We start from the raw sequence: 17,793 nt of genomic DNA on the forward strand, positions 1-17,793 counted from the left end.
CAGCAGCAGTTGGTGCTTTTGGGAGGGAAAAGAGAAAGATCCTCGTGTAATTGAAGAAAAACAGGAAACCAGTTAGCCCAAGAGTATTAAAGCAAAAAACTATGGATGCTGGAAAAAAAGGCAAAGTGACCTTTCATCAGAACCCATGGAAAGGTCATCGATCTGAAACGTTAACTCAGTTTCTCTCTCCATAGATGCTGCCTGACCTGAGTATTTCCAGCATTTTTCAGCCCAAGAGTATTCGGATGACATTGTTCTAATATTTGTGTTGTGTGACATTGCAAATATGTTTAGTAATCTGGAAAATTGCTTCCAAAGAGCTGTTTATTGTGAAGTTGACGCACATGAAAACCTTGTGTGGATAATGCAGTGGTAATTGAATGGAATAGTTCTTCAGCATGCTTTAGCACCAAATATTGGGAAAATAGGCTCATCCTCATGACCGACTAATATATCCTAATCAGCCTGTTGGAGAGACGGTAGAGGAAGGAAAGGAGGAGAAATAAGGATCAATTATTTAGGACTGTAATTTACACTCCATCTGGCAGCTGACTCGTGAAGTTTTGGCAGAGGCTTGGTAGCCAGTGGAATATAGCTTGGGGATGCATAACCAAAGAAGAAAACATAACATTTTGTTTCCTCTTTGTCGGACATATTTATGCCGCACAAAAATGTCTAATTCCATGCGGCATTTGGCACAAGATAATTTTGAAGACTTTTAAAAAAGAAATATCTCCTTTTCCTTTTCATTCTGGTGATCTCTACCATTACAGAGTCAGAAGACCAAAGAGTACAGGAAGGAGAGTTTGTCTAGTGGCGGTTGCAGAGTGAGGTCGTGGAGGAATACACGGATGTGAATTTTAAATTGAAGGTAGAAGAGAGCTTGTGGAAGGTCATAGAGGATGAGTATAATGGTGAGCTTTGAGTAGGATGAGATGCGAGCAGCTACATTTGGAACAGGTTGGAGTTAGTGTGGATGAAGGAAGGTCAGCAAGACTAGTATTGGAATCATGAAGTCCGGAGATGACGAGCACGGGTATGGGTTTCAGCAGTTGGGGGAAGATAGTTAAAGTGTACGTGGAAGTTGGCAGTCTTGGTGATGGTGTGAATAGAATACTGAATGTTTGTTCTCAGGTAATCTGTGCACAGATTTTTAAAATTCGGGATTATGGGCAGCGCTTGCGAAGCTGCATTCATTGATCATTTGCACGTCATTGAGAAGGTGGTGGTGGGGTTCTCCTTGAAACCCCGCATTCCCTGTTTCGACAAAGGTTATTGGGTAAGGGATTTCATGATATTGAACCAGCAACTGTGAAGGAATGCCAATATAAATTCAAATCAATATGGTGTGTGACGGGAGGAAGCTTGATAGTATTCCCTCTACATTTCTGCTTTTGTCCTTTTCAGTGGTTGAGGTTGTAGGGAAGGTACTCTTGAAGTAACCTTGGTGAGTTGGTGCAGTGCATCCTTTAAATTGTATGTACTGCAGCCCCAGTGCGCTGGTAATCGAGGAAGGTGGATATTGAGTCTAGTGGCAGGCAGCCAATCCGGTGAACTGCTCTATCCTGAATGGTATCGAGTTGCTTGTGTTTTTGTGGCTGCACCCATTCACGCTAGTGGTGAGTATTCCATCACATTCCTAATGAGCATTATAGAAGGTCAATCGGTATTGAAGGGTCAGGAGATAAGCGACTTGCCACAGAATAATCAGCCTCGGCCTTACTTGTCTAGCAACAGTATTTATAAGACTGATCCCTTTATGCTTCTGGTCACTGGCAATCCCCAAGATGTTGATGGTTGAGGATTTGGCGATGGTGATTCCATTGAAGGTTGGGGAAAGATGGCTGGGCTTTCTCTTGTTTGAGATGGTCATTATCTGGCACCTATGTGACAAATGTTACCTGTTACTTGTCAGCCCTACCTTGGGTGTTGTCCAGGTCCTGCAGCAGGTTGGAATGCGTTGCTTCATTGATGGAGCTGAGTACTGGAATTGCTAGCAAACAACCCCACTGCTGACTTTATGATGGAGGGAAGGCCATTGATGAAATAGCTGAAGATGGTTGGATTGAGGGCGTTTTCCTGAGGAACTCCTGGGCCTGCGATGATTGGCGTCTGACAACCACAACCATCTTCCTTTGTATCAGTTATGACTCCAGTCACTGGAGGGTTCTCTCTCTGCCCTCCATTGAACTCTGTTTTTCTGGGAGGGGTTTTCTTGCCCAACTGAAGCTAGCTTACCATCTCTGGATATTGCAAAGTAACTTTGTTTTACGTTTCTGTTCAGTCCTGTTGATTTGTCTTCCTTTATCTTAATATAGTCGGGGTCTGTTTTGGTTAATCTGCCAAAGCATTTTGTTAGAAAAGCGTTGGTTCAGGTATTTTATTTTTTTGTTTTCTTGCACATTCATCAAGGGGTTGCCTGAATTTACATTCGAGACACAGAACTTCAGAAAGATAAATATACAAATGAGTAAGATAGGTGTACTGTATGCAGGTATTTGCTGTGAATGGATTCAGTTTCAATACTGGGAAGAGCTCGGCACATGCTGACATCTGACTAGTCACGTGCACGCACACTGCTGGGAGTGATATTTATAGTCGGTTGCCAGCTGCTGTTTTTGATATTTCGCCCACTTTTCAGTGTGAGGCTCTACTGCAAGCCATTAATGCTCGTGATCTGAAAAGAATGTGCTCTTGCTAAGCAAAATGTTCATTATGACCAGGTTTCACAGAAAATTTAACCATACTTAATATTACAACAAAGCAAGGTGATGTATCGTGGTTAAGAAGGCATACGGAATACTTGCCTTTATTAACCGAGGCATAGAATACAAGAGCAGGGAGGTTATGCTTGAACTGTAAAGAAACACTAGTTAGGCCACAGCTAGAGAACTGCGTGCAGTTCTGGTCGTCACATTACAGGAAAGATGTGATTGCACTAGAGAAGGGTACAGAGAAGATTTACGAGGATGTTGGCTGGACTGGAATTTTAGCTATGAGGCAAGATTGGATAGGCTGGGGTTGTTTTCTTTGGAACAGAGGAGGCTGAGGGGAGACCCTTTTGAGATGTATAAAATTATGAGGGGTCTAGATAGGACGGATCCATTTCCCTTAGCAAAGGGGTCAGCAACCAAGCAGCATAGATTTAAAGTAATTGATAGAAGGTTTAGAGGGGGTATGAGGGGAAATTTCTTCAGCCAGAGGGTGGTGGGGGGTCTGGAACTCACTGCCTGAAAGGGTGGAAGAGGCAGAAACCCTCACCACATTTAAAAAGTATTTGGATGTGCACTTGAAGAGCCGTAACCTGCAAGGCTACGGACAAAGAGCTGGAAAGTGGGATTAGGCTGGATAGCTCTTTGTCGGCCGGCGCAGACACGATGGGCCGAAATGACCTCCTTCCGTGCTGTAAATTTCTATGATTCTATGAATGTGAAACCTGAAACAAACGTGAGCCCTGTGATTTTTAAATGACTTTGTTCTTCAGCCTCGACAGGCAAAACAAACTTTTCCCATCCACAGCCCAGTCTGAAGACACAGTAAGAGTTTACAATTACAAGAATTCATACTGGCCATAATGAATAGTTGTTCTGGTTAAATATTTGAGATGCTTTAATATTCAACTATTCCCCATTGTCTATTGTACCATATTCATATCTCCAGAATTGTCGCGTGGTGGGCAGGGCAATTGCATTTTCTAGTTTTTCCTCTATTTCTCTTTATTTTGGTGCTCACCCTGGTGACATGGTCGAGGTTGGGAAATCATGGACATGCCAACTTCCATTTACCACTCCATGGTACAATCCTGAATTTTGACAATTTCTGAGGCCGGTTATCACCGACGTCTGCTAATGGAGTTTGTATTGACCAAAGCGGCATAGATTTGACTCGTTACTGGTAGAAACATAAATGGATAAACAGTACTTTAGTATTCATTACCAATCAAAGTTTATGACCATGATTCTTCAGTTTGGTTTTGCAATTGCTGTTTAAAATATTTGTATTCATTTTGTCTAAAGGGAGTATTTAACTAACAAGTATCTTATTTTTATCTGTCATCCATTTTTGAAGGTTGGGTAGTTTGGGCCACAACGTTTTCTACAGTTTATGTTGATACTTTGATGAGGTTCTGTGAAAGCAACAACAACATTCATATAGCACTTCTCACATAAACAGCTGGAGTACTGGAAAACCAGAGAGATGGATACTGAACAAGGAAAGGAGGAAAATTGTGTGTGGGAGGAGCAATAAGAGAACAAAGACAGAGTAGAAGCGATGGTTTTTTAGGAGAGTTTTAAAGGCAGGAAGTAAAGTAGTTTTGGGAGCGAACTCCAGCGACCAGAATGACGGAAAGATGGGTCCCTGGTGGAATTAAGGGAGTGAGAAATGAGCAGTAATGCAGCGAGAAACAAATGATACAGCCTGGGGCATATAGCGAGAGAAGTTATCCTCGCACTTTCAGCAACTTGTCATGCACAACATTTTAAAACCTAAACATGTAAGGGCATGTCCAACTTAACGACAGACACCAATCGATGCCCTGCTGCTGCATATTCTGGCCCAATATTGTTGTCGGGTCTTGACACTAAAACTTATTTAATGATTCTTTAGAAGTGCTTATAGAATTGGCTTAAGAGATACACAACTCTGTATGTTGTCATATTTGAAGTATTTTCTCAGCTGAAGTCAGCTATTGTTTCTCTGCAGTGTGTACTCCTATGCAACATGTTCCTGGGCAAGTCAGTATTTTTCATCCCTTCCGAAATGTTTTTTTTTCTTAAATCTGTAACTAACGGACATGATGTGCGAATGGCCTCCCTCTGTATTGTAATTTTCTATGATTCTATGATTAAAGTTAATAATTGCTCACTTTTTTTTTCCATTTCAGGAGACTCCAAACTCTGTTCACTTGGTGATGGAGGTAAGTCTAAAGGATACTTTAATTCTCTATTCAGATGTTGTTTATCCTGAATGATGGAACAGGATACACTGTGATGGAGTATTTACATTTTTATAGTTACAGGTACAGCTCTCCTTTCATAATTGATAAACCTGAAAATATAGACCTCACAGACTCATCTATCTGACGAGCTGAATGTATTGAATTATCCACTTGGATGTGTTTGTTTACATCTTCGTTCTGGTTATCCAGTTCAGTTACTTAAGATTTGAACCATCCAATTAGGGTTCTCAGGATTCGCTAGCTGATTGACCAATATTTGTTGATGCCGTCAGCTCCAGGATAATGTGCCTTTCTTGTAGCACAGTGCATTGGAGCACCAAGTTGCATTGCCCGAGCAGAGAGAGAGAGAAATGGGAATAATTTCCACCATGTCACCACTTTGCAGGTGCTGCCCGTCAGTTGCAGAAATCTGAGGCGTGGAATCACTGCGCTGCGGCACGATTCACAGTGATGTTGGCAAAGGCCTGCGGGCAGCTCACCCACTTGCTTGTCAGACTTGCAGGTGATTGTACTGGGCGAGAGAATTGAGAGATTCATATTGGCATGCATGCTCTCACACCTTATTTCTGTAATGATTAAGAAATGTACCAATCCATTTAAAACAAGCCAAAAGGATTAAGAATGCCATGCAATAAATCAAAGACTGGTCATCTTGGTACTTGCATAAGTAAATTGTGAGAACTGCCAATGAGACTTTTGATAATTTCAAAAACATTTTTTTTGGTTTAATTGGTATGGTCAGTGCAAACCGATTTTTAAAATATTTTCTAAACCTATAGGCTGTTCTCGCTCTTCCATCACTGTGCTGTTGTCTTCAGATCATAATCGTTCAACCATCAGTGGCCGTGCCTTCTGTTGCCTAGGCCCCAAGCTCTGGAACTCCCTGCCTAAACCTCTCCGCCTCCTCTTTTAAAACACTCCTTAAAATATCCCTCTTCCTGCGCTAATTTTTACTTATGCGGCTCGGTGTGACATTTTTTATCTCATAATACTCCTGTCAAGCGCCTTGGGACATTTCACTACATTAAAGGCGCTATATAAATACAAGTTGTTGGGTACTCATGCTGTTTGAGTTTAGGAAAGCTCTGGAGGAAAGTGGAGACTTAACCAACTGACTAGTTGCCATCCAGTAGCTATATACTGCTAACTTTCAAGTCCTTTTGGATAGCTAAATTTTGCTTTTGCTTTACCATCCAAGTAATCTGTTGCCAATTGCAGTCTGTTTCCAGCTATCCAAAATCTTTGTTATTGAGCCTCATTATTTGTACTGTTGTAATGTTCAATTGCACTGATATTTAATCTAAGGTCTGCAGCGTTTTGTATTTGCAATTGTCAGGCAGCTACCCAACATTACTACTTTTGTCAGGGTAAGGTGAAAATGTAGGTTTGTTCTATCTTCAACTTTGCTCCACCACCTTTTATCTTCCATCTCTTTCATGAAGTACACCCATTCTTGCCACACAGTCAGGGTATCTATTCTTCAGACTAAAAGGCAGGGATGCAACAGGCTGAGTATTTAGAGACTGCATCACTGATGCTGCTTTGAGCCAGCTCCTGGGTAGATAATTGTGATCAGTGAAGTTAGGCAGTAGTCTGTAAGTGTGCTAATTTCATTTTCTCATTGAATAGCCACAAAAAAAAATCCATTTTTTAAAACATGGGACACTTTATTGTGTCAAAAATACATGGTATTTTAATTTTAAGCTACTAGTGGCTTGAAAGTATTACATTGATATTTTTTTCCCTTCCTCTTCACAGTACTGCAATGGAGGTGACCTGGCAGATTATCTGCAAGGTAAACTAAAACGCTCTTTATTACAATTGATGTGAGCATTAACTCCTTTCGCTGGATAGTGTTCAAAGGATTAGTGTTCTAAACTGTGATGCAGTGATAGCTGCTGACCTCATCAATACGAAAGGGGTAAATGCAGCACCTCCCTATTTAAATATATGTGCTTGTATAAAGAGATGTTGAAGTTTGTAAATTGAACATTTGAGACCATACTGTATCAGTAACTTTGAACCTGTAGTTTTCTGTGCTGCAAAATACTGTTCAAATTTCCGTTTCCCTCTTGTACTTAAATTTTGTTTGAAACACCATGTTCTGTTCTTCCTCTCCCACTGCTGGGGTCAGGATTCAGCGCAGTTCCCTTGCTTTCCTTTTTGCAAGCGAGCGAGCAGGCCAGCTTATGTTGGGAGTCCGTTGTACACTGTTGTGCTGATCAGCTGCTATTGTTGGATTCTGACCTTTCAAATACATCCAGATATATTTGCATAACTGAAAATATTTGTTTGGTTTTGCATCATTGTTCATGCTGCATCATTTGAATGTTTACTTTTTAATCTTCACTTTATGGCAGTTGGTAGGTCAGGGCATGTTTATCTGTAAAACTGAGTGACCAACAATAACAACCTCTGGTGAAAATTTTGTATATTTAAGATGGAGAATGGAAGGAAAGTTGAATACTCTGAAAATAGTTGTATTGTAATTGCTTGACATTAATTGGTGTTCTGATGTATAATCTTTTTGACCAAAGACATTTTGAGAATGTCCTTTTGGATTTCAGTTAGTTGAATTCTAGGTTATAGTCACATTATTGGAAAAGCAGGTACCTACAAAATGCCACAATAGTCACACATTTATTTTAAATTCCTCTAAACTGCTGAAATGAAGTAACACCAGGGTAATAAAAACATGGTCTCACACTTCTCCAAACCTTAAGCTGGAAAATAACATTGACTTCATTGGGTGTATCTTCCTCTTTATAACGGATCCCCGGCTTTAAATCAGAAATAAATGTGATTACCGTGCACCGTTATTGGAACAGATCACTTCATTCAGGATAAGTGTGTAAATAAGATGTTGCAATCATTTTGGGGGCAAAGCAGTTAAACTGTATTTTATGCTAAAGTCTGACTCTATAGATGTAAAGACGTGCTCTCTACAGCGTTGTAATTATATTGATTGTCAGGAATGTTTTGGCATTCAGATTTGCACAAACGTTCCCTGCGGAAGGGGAAATGGACCTCCTTGGTTCTGCACCAAGCACACCTCTTGTTGCGAATGAACAGGATGTAGCAGTGTCAGTCAAAAACTGAAAATGCTGGAAGCACTGAGCAGATCAGGAACATTTGTGAAGGGAACAGAGGAGTTAATGTTTCAGATGTGGACCCTTCATCAAACTCGTTGTGACAACAGGTTCACACTCAAAGATGCTGCCTGATCTGAGTGTTTCCAGTACTGCCAATTTTAGTTCGTGTTTGAGACTAGGTTTTTTTTAGTTTGTTTCAAAAGTCTAGTTAGCTGTTTACACTTCTAGAAATATCACTGCAGTCATATAGTGCCTCTGATATCAGATTTTGTAAAAACATTATACCCCAGATTTTGTATTAAAACAAATTCTTTACTTTGAATAGCCAAAGGGACACTTAGCGAAGACACCATTAGAGTCTTTCTCCAGCAGATCGCAGCTGCTATGCGAATACTTCACAACAAAGGAATAATCCATCGAGATCTGAAACCACAGAATATTCTACTGTCCTATGTCAGCCGGAAAAAGTCTACTATGAATGGCATTCGTGTCAAAATAGGTAAATCTAAAAGATTGTTGTTATCTCTAGCAAAATCAGTCTTGTGTGTGAAGCATTACCTGCAGATTGTAATGCCTCTCCTCTCCCTTTGAAGAATTGGAGATTGCACTATCTTGCTCTTAAATGTTTTAGCTGAATTTTCTGAATGGTTTCTTGATAGTTTTGTGCCGGAGTGTCCCAAGTTTTCTCTGAGCTGAGCCTTGAGAACTACAGTGTTCCCATTAATCTACATACAGCTCAAGCTGCTGATTCCACAGATTGTGATGTTTCCTGAGGGAACAGCCCTTTCCACACCACCTAACAGGACAGAAAAGAGAAAAAGACTTGCATTTATATAGCGCTTTTCACGACCACCAGACATCTCAAAGTGCTTTACAGCCAATGAAGTACTTTTGGAATGTAGTCACTGTTGTAATGTGGGAAACATGGCAGTCAACATGTGCACAGGAAGGTCCCACAAACAGCAATGTGATAATGACCAGATAATCTGTTTTTGTCGTGTTGATTGAGGGATAAATATTGGTCAGTACATCAGGGATAACTCCCCTGCTCCTCTTCGAAATAGTGCCATGGGATCTTTTACGTCCACCTAAGAGGGCAGACAGGGCCTCGGTTAAATGTCTCATCTGAAATACGGCACCTCCGACAGTGCAGCGCTCCCTCAGCACTGCACTGGAGAGTTAGTCTGGATTTATGTGTTCAAGTCCCTGGAACACAACCTTCCAGAGTGCTAGAAGGGTGCTAGCCACGGCTGACACAAGAAATATCAGCTCCAATGGAACTGAGTTGCCTGAGCTTTATGGGCAAAATTGTTAGGATTCGAGGGTCACAGATGGCTCGCAGGGCACTTCTAGCCTCGAGTAAAACCAGAGTCTAGCATTGTACTGTCACAAAGTCTCGTGTTCAATTCACTGTTGGTGCTGAGTTAGAAAGTAGGTGTGCATTTAAATAGGATCTTACGACATGTCTCAAATGCCTTGAAGCACTTGCCCTAGTGAATAACTTTGAAAGGAAGTCGGCGCTAGCAGCAGTTGGGTGCTGCAGTTTGCCTCAATGCTTCTGGTCTATGGAAGAGGGAAAATAGTCAGGAACCTCGCTCACCATTGACATCCAGTAACTCTAGTTGGAAAGTGTGTGGATGCCTGTTGACAGCAGGACTGCTTAGCTATGATAATTTAATAACTTTCCAGCACACTCTGTCCAGACTCTCACATGATACATTCTTCTTGGGCGTGGAGCTGGTCCCCAGCAAGAGTCGGGGCCTTCAGGAGATGAGGGGAGAATTATTGTTTAATCAAAAGAAATTACAAAATGAGAACAGATGCCATGACATCTGCTTTGACAGCAGCTAATTCAAGTGACATAAGGGATTTAATCTAGGATTGCTCTCTCTCAGAAACCTGGCACAACACTTGTATTTACTGCTGCACTACACATTCACCCGGGAAGTTCTAAGAATTCCTATTCTGGTTGAGTAATTCCAAGCACATAGATTATTTACAACTTTGCTGAAAGGCAAGCATGAATGTGCTTGGGTTATAAACAGAGGCATCACGCTCACAAAACAGCAGGCAGTGTCATACTCCATTTATGGCAGTTATTTGGTAAACAGAATAATTCAGTCTGTACTGCATAAACTAAAATAAATACTCCAGTGTAATTCTGGAGTTTCAAATTAAACACAAATTGCAGGTCACTCATTATCTCAAGAAAAGAACATCAGAACTGAAGAGTCTACACTTTGGATGCTGTTGGACTTGCTGTGTATTTCCAGCATTTTCTGTTTTTATTCCAGATTCTGTTTTTTTAATTGTCTTTTTTCTGGTTGAAAGTATTTTGTTTTTGGCATTGTCCAAGAACAAGCGACTGATTTCTTAAAGAGGCAGTCAGCTCCTGTATAGACTTGAATAATACTGCTTAAATGTCCAATTTTGTTGTCACTGCCCCATTTAAAAATAGTTGCAAAGATCTGTCATTATTTTAATATCTAGTTTGTGTATTTTTTTTTTACTTTTGATCATAGTCCTTATCCTTTTTTTAAGTGCTTGTAAATGCTATGAATTGAACTGATATAGAAGAGTGACCTACAAGTATGTTTTGAGTCACCTGACCAGCTATGTTACAATCATTCTAATTAAGTTTTAAACTTTCTTCGGACATGTACGAGATTCTTCATTTCATTCCAGTTTCTTGAATCTGACTATCTTTAGTTACTGAGAAGGCTGTGTTGCACTGCAGATATGTTTTTCTCTTAAAATTACATTAAGGTGGTGCTTTGCTTCAGTTACAACTGTGTTTTAATAAGACACAGTAAGAACGGTTACAATATTCCCCGCGTCATAATTTCCTCATTACCAATCAGTGCCACTTTAAAGAAAAATAACAGGCCATTCATCGCATCGCTGTTTGTGGGGTCTTCTCTGTGTGAAAAATGACTGCTACATATGACTACATAAGTCAATGTCCTTCACAGTAATTCACTATATATAAATGGCTTTGAGATGTTGGGACATGATGAGATAAGAGCATAAGAATTGGGAGCAGGAGTAGGCCATACGGCACTTCGAGCCAGCTCTGCCATTCAATAAGATCATGGCTGATCTTCGACCTCAACTCCATTTTCCCATCCGATCCTCATATCCCTTGATTCCCCTAGTGCCCAAAAATCTATCTATCTCCGATGCAATATAATTGCAAGTCTTTCCTTTCTTCAAGCTTGTTTTCTTTAGTCAGATGTTGTTGGGGGAGGGGGGGGGGGGTGGAAAATCATGTGTTTCAAATTATTGAAAATATTGCAGAACATTTCTTTGTATTTCCCTGCAGCTGACTTTGGCTTTGCCCGGTATTTACAGAGTAACATGATGGCTGCCACTCTTTGTGGGTCTCCCATGTACATGGTGAGTGAAGTATCAGCGTGGTTTCTTCTAAATGGATGGAGATTGTTGCGGAAATGTTGCATATCTTGTGCAGCACTGTGCTTTTATAATTGAGTAATTATATGTACTTGTGTTTGCAATCTGCACTTCAATGATGCAACTTGTAAATATTGTTTCAGCCGCTCTATCCCCACCCCCTTCAGATAGCAAGAAATGCAACTTAGACACACATACAGGTTTGTGCCTCAGAGGTTGGTGGGGGAGTGGGTCTTAAGTGCTGACCAAATTACCTACTTCTGTTATAATGAGGCAAATGCAAAGCCAAATCACCTCTCCGTGCCTTTTAGCATCTCTTTGTAACTAAGGAGTGTGGCATTAATGGGACTAATTGCCCGGCTGCCTACCCTCTTAGCGAGAATATGGTGTGGAGCATGTGGAAACCTAAAGCAAGAGAATGAGCGGAGTGGTAAATGTGTAACTAACAAAATCAACTTGATCTCTATTAGAAATCCATTAGGATGCTGCAGCTTGATGTCACACACCCGTTGGTTTTCCACAGTGCCCTCCTCAACTCTACTCTCCCTGGTGCAACTGCATAAGCTGTTTTACTGGAGTGATGGTAGGGAGGAGAGCGAGGGAGAAATGGGAGGAGATAGTATGCCTCACCATACAATAAGTTGCAATCTGTAGGTAGTTAATTTTGGGATTGTATATGGATTTTTTGACTTGGCTATTTTGCACATAGACTCAACTGACCCAAGTGGTAATCTCTGAGTTTAAATGTAATATCGCACTGGGATATAGTTGGTCAGAAAATTTAAAGAGATGAAGGAGAATGGCTGCTGAGTGCAGTGATTTTTCAGGTTGGCAGTGGTGGGGATTATACATAAACATAAGGGCCCCAATTTCCACATGATTTGCTCCTGATTTTTAGGAGCAACTGGTGTAGAACGGAGTATCTTAGAAATCAGAATTCTCGTCATTTAGTTTGCTCCAGTTCTAGTCAGTTTGAACAGTTTCACTTTGGAACAGAATTTTTTTTTTCAAAAGGGGGCGTGTCCGGCCACTAACGCCTGATTTCAAAGTTTCATGAGTGAAAACTTACTCCAAACTAACTTAGAATGGAGTAAGTGAAGATTTTTGTACGCTCGAAAAAACCTTGTCTACACTTTAGAAAATCAGGTGTAGGGAATGGTTGGGGGGGGGGGGGGTGTTTAAAGGGAAGTTTACAAACATTAAACACTTCAGTTTTATAAATAAAGAGCCATCATCAATAATAAATGATAAATACATCAATAAATCAATCAAAAAAAATTAATAAGAAATAATTTTTTTTTTAAATCAATAAATAAAACATTTTCTACTTACCGACTGCAGCACCGGGAGCCCTCCAACAGCGTGCTGGGATGCCCCCCTCAGTGTGTGTATCTCTGTCTGTCTGTGTGTCTCTCATTCTCTGTCTGTCAGTGTCTGTGTTTCTGACAGCGAGGGGAGGGGGGGAGCAGAGGGGGGGAGGGGGAGGGATGGTGGAGAAGGGGGGAGGGGGGGAGAAGGAGATTGGGGGGGGGGGGAAGGAGAAGGGGGAGGGAGGCTGAACAGGCCGGGCCCGAGACTTCGGGCAGGGCCCGTCCCCAGCACCAGATTTACAGGTAGGTGGCGTTGGGTCGGGTCGGGGGAGGTGGTGGGAGGGAGGTCGGTTCGGGTCGGGCGGAGGGAGGGAGGGAGAGGGAGGTCAGGTCGGATCCAGTCCGGAGGCAGGGGGGGGGGGGGAAAGAGAGCGGGTCCGGTCCGAGGGCGGGAGGTCGGTCCGGGGGCGGGGGGGGGGGGAGGGGGTCCGGTCCGGGGGGGGAGGGGGGCGGGAGTCGGGTCGGGAGGAAGCAGGAGCTGGCCGTGGGAGGAGCCTTATTCACGCAGCCCCAGTGAGGCCATTCGGCCAGGGCTAGGGGCTGCGTGCTTCGGGCCCCTCCCACACAGTTTCGGGCGCCTGGAGCTACTGCACTTGCGTGCCCACTGTAGCGCGCATGTGCAGAGGTCCCGGCACTGTTTTCAGCGCAGGGACCTGGCTCCGCCCCCTACAGCTCCTGCTGCGCTGCGCCGAGGGCCAGAGGACCTGCAGGGAATACAGAGGTTTTTTTTAGGCGCACTTTGTGGCGCGAAAAACGGGCGTCCAGGTCGGGACTGCGCCGTTCTAGGCGCGGCTCGAAACTTGGGCCCAAGAACATATGAAATAGGAGCAGGAGCAGGCCATTCGGCCCCTCGAGCCTGCTCCGCCATTTAATAAGATCATGGCTGATCTGATCATGGGCTCAGCTCTACTTCCCTGCCCGCTCCCCATAACCCTTTACTCCCTTAATGTTCAAAATTTTGTCTCTCTCCACCTTAAATGCATTCAGTGACCCACCTCCACAGCTCTCTGGGGCAGAGAATTCCACAGATTTACGACCCTCAGAGAAGAAATTCCTCCTCATCCCATTCTAAATGGACGATCCCTTATTCTTAAACTATGACTCCTAGTTCTAGATTCCCCTGTGAGTGGAAATATCCTCTCTGCATTTACCTTGTCAAGCCTCCTCGGTATCTTCTATGTTTCAATAAGATCACCTCTCATTCTTCTAAAATCCAATGTGTATAGGCCCAACCTGCTCATCCTTTTTTCATAAGACAACCCCTTCATCTCAGGAATCAACCTCGTGAACCTTCTCTGAACTGCCTCCAATGCAAGTATATCCTTCTTTAAATACGGAGACCAAAACTTTACACAGTACTCCAGGTGTGGTCTCACCAATACCCTGTACAGTTATAGCAGGACTTCCCTACTTTTATACTTCATCCCCCTTGCAATATGTAGGTTTTAATATAGCTTCAGAAGCAATTGTTTTTGTGTGGGGGGAGACGGTTTTTTAAGGGTCTTTGACGCTTTCACATGTATTTCTTTGGTTTCTTCACCTTTCCTGAAATTTGAAGGGGGTGAAAATGTGATACAGGGTCACGAGGCACACCTTGTGCTGATGGAAAATAGTCATGTGGAAAGTGTTACCACACTGTTCGAGCCATATCCACTGCACAATCGTGTATAAATTTGTCCCTGCTCATATTATTCCATATGTATTGTGAGTTATGCATTACATGCTACAGTCCAAAAGATTACTCAGTCGTAGGTTTGTTGATCTTGGAGGGAAATACAAAAGTGATAAAGGTGTCGAGTGTAAGAATCGACCAGTTTCTTTCTTGTGATTCTGACAATTGATTGCTCCCTGTTATGCATGTGATAGTACACGGGCAATCTACATGGACACTTAAAGATGGAAACCATTTTATTAATTATATCTTGGTGACGAAGAAAATAACCAGATTGGGGAAAGAAGCTTGGAGCCTTCTGTTGGGGCGTTTAATAGGATACTTAATTACAGCTAGGATAGGGACTGAAATACGATGTAATGGCTTCTCCCTCCTTTATACTATTGATATTTCTTCTGTTTCAGGCACCTGAGGTCATCATGTCGCAACATTATGATGCCAAGGCAGACCTCTGGAGTATAGGCACTGTAATATTTCAGTGCCTTGTTGGCAAGCCTCCTTTCCAGGTAGATATCGAGAGGAAGGTGCTTTTATAGGATGCACCTTTGAATGTTTTGATACAATTTGGTTATATTTTTTCAAATGGTGCAGTAGTTTGTGTAAAGTGCACTAGAAATTCCATTATTTGCCATGGTGAAAGGACCCTCTACCACCACTTTGGGGGTAAAGGACATTCGGTAATCAAGAGTAACCAGATTTGACACCTTGCACATATGGTACAACAATATGGTGGGCATGGGTACGAAGGCAAAAACAGTACAAACATGGAAGCGAAACATTATGTAGGTTTTATGCATGTACATGAATAACTGGGTAATGATGTGACACCTCACACAAGGCTTTGTCCTGTGAGAAATGGGTGTTTGCACTGCAAGTGGTGGAGGTTTAACTATACTGGAATTCGTATTGTTATTGTCAAACCTTACAGTTACCATGTTGGCAGGTAAACAAATGGATCTCAGATTGTTAGCAATGAGCCTTGCTTATGGAGTTTGTTAGCTGGGAATGACTTGCAGGGGTTGAGAGCAGGGATAACATTTTAATGGAGTTAGTACATGCTTATTTTTAATCTTGATTTCTCAGATTTTCTCCTCTTTGAAGAGCTCTTCTAAGATGAAAGAGAATCCTGGATAACATGGATTGTATGCGATGTTTATTCAGGGGTGTGCATGTCTACAGTGGGGTGCATAAATCATTCAGGACCAGTTCGAAGAGTTGAATATTACTGGGGAACATAAACACCAAATGCAGTAGGGGAAGGTGGGGGGCAATAAACCTGCCCACCCTCTTACCATGTGGCACGAGAGACAACTGCTTATTAAAAAAAGTCGCATTTATATAGCACCTTTCATGTCACTTGGGATGTCCCAAAGTGCTTTACACACATTGCATAACTTGACGTGCAATCGCTATCGCCACGCACACAAACAAAATGAAAAAGGGAAATACTTTATTTATTTTCGCACACTGCAGGATAAAGCTGATTAACATTCATCAGCTTATTATGACATCAGAATTAGGTCACATACACTAAACCGATGATTATAGTTATCTGTGTAACGTCTGTTCAACAGTTCAGTGTTTTAAAATCTAGAATTTGAAATATGTGGCACATTACTCAATGCTTACACCCAGATGGGCAATTTCCGAATGGTTATTGTTCTCTCTCTCTCCCCCGCCCTGCCCCCCCCTCTTTCTTTCTCTCTTTTTCTCTCTCTCTCTCTCTCTCTCTCTCTCTCTCTCTCTCTCTCTCATATAACTGAACCAGCACCTAATTTACATTTTGAAGTTTGAATGTCTTTTTGTTGTAGGCTAACAGCCCACAAGATTTAAGGCTCTTCTATGAGAAGAACAAGACTTTAGTGCCTAAGTGAGTGTCTACCTACTTGATCTTTCATCTAAAAAATACATATCTAAAATAAGTTTGGCCTACTCCTGCACCTATTTTCTATGTTTCTATAAGTGTGTTGTAGTTATCTTTTTGTTGAGGTTTTTCCACAAGTGGGAATACAGAGTGGTGCATATTCTTGCATATTATGCATCATAGAATATGGGTTTCCTGAAAGCATGTAGCCACAATGCTCTGCCTCCTTCTGTTTTAACTCTGGGACTTGGTACAATTTTCTGTCACCAGTTTTAGAAGGATTGTATCCAGGGCTGTTCCACAGAACTGGGATGGACAAAAAATATTAATCCCACATGTTCATTATCAAATTTAGTTCTGAACAGGCAAAACGTTTCAATGTGCATATGTAGAAGTGAACTTCTTGCTGGGCATATTTTTAGAGACTGCTGCTATTAATTTTGCTTGGAGATTTGCTTGAGCACTGTGAAACGAGTTCTGAATTAAACACTACTTATTCACTGTGATTAGGATTATACAATTGTCGCTTAGTCAATGCATTATTGTCCTTTTGAACAACTTAGTGCTTTGAACTGTCAACGGTGTTGGAGCTCGGAAGTTGCACACTTTCATTTTTGCCACTGTGCTGACACTGAGCACTAACTGATCTGTTATAGCACTGCTGCACTCAGTGAAAACTCTCTCCCTACAACTTTAGTAACATGCTCTAACTTTGACCTGAGAAGCGCAATCTATGCAATAACAGATTTTCAATTTCCCCACATCATCCGCCCTTAAGATCTTTCTAAACGAGCTTGTTAATTGGAACCAAATGGTTGGCAGTTCTGTGCTGTAGAACCAGACTTCCCATGCAGAATCCACATAAGACTGTTAAAGCCAAGAGCAGAAGCTTCAATCCCATCAGCCTGTACCGGCCAACGTAATTGAAAATGATTGCATGGTTTCATGTGCTGATGTTTTTACTAAGGAATGTGGGCTTGCTAAACATGGGGAGAAAGGAGTTTAGAATGATTGACCAATTGACAGGGCAGATGGACCAATGACTATAGTGCAAGTCCATGTTGTGTAGTGAACTTCAGTTACACCATTACTTTCCCTCACTCAAATATTAAAACTGAGCATGCTTAATTTTATGGTTTGGTCTTGCATTATTGCTTCCCTTTGTTTTCTACTGATGAATGGTGACTTCTTTATCAAACAGCATTCCAGGTGAAACTTCTAGTCACCTGGGTGGCCTATTGATTGGCTTGCTTCAGAGAAACCAGAAGGACAGAATGGATTTTGGTAAGTTACTGATTTTCAGTTTCCTCGTTTAATATTATAGTTGCAGTCTTTTGGACCTAGCGGATCATAATTCAATCATTCAGTTCCTTGTATTGACCTCGTATCTTCTCCATCACCAAGACTGCCTACTTCCACCTCCG

General features: G+C 41.9%; 1 protein-coding gene across 4 annotated transcripts in view; it reads left to right on the forward strand.

Annotated features, from left to right (window-relative positions):
- ulk2 (unc-51 like autophagy activating kinase 2) overlaps window positions 1-17,793 on the forward strand; it is a 110,629-nt gene that overhangs the window by 43,089 nt on the left and 49,747 nt on the right. For all 4 annotated transcript variants that reach the window (XM_070856975.1, XM_070856977.1, XM_070856978.1 and 1 more), the window contains 7 exons: window positions 4,886-4,918; window positions 6,719-6,755; window positions 8,378-8,551; window positions 11,375-11,448; window positions 14,910-15,011; window positions 16,317-16,375; window positions 17,571-17,653. In XM_070856975.1, coding sequence (XP_070713076.1) covers window positions 4,886-4,918; window positions 6,719-6,755; window positions 8,378-8,551; window positions 11,375-11,448; window positions 14,910-15,011; window positions 16,317-16,375; window positions 17,571-17,653 — 562 coding nt within the window. The remainder of the gene's footprint in view (window positions 1-4,885; window positions 4,919-6,718; window positions 6,756-8,377; window positions 8,552-11,374; window positions 11,449-14,909; window positions 15,012-16,316; window positions 16,376-17,570; window positions 17,654-17,793) is intronic.

The sequence above is a fragment of the Pristiophorus japonicus genome, chromosome 16 (assembly GCF_044704955.1).
Source record: "Pristiophorus japonicus isolate sPriJap1 chromosome 16, sPriJap1.hap1, whole genome shotgun sequence".
Lineage (NCBI taxonomy): Eukaryota > Metazoa > Chordata > Chondrichthyes > Pristiophoridae > Pristiophorus > Pristiophorus japonicus.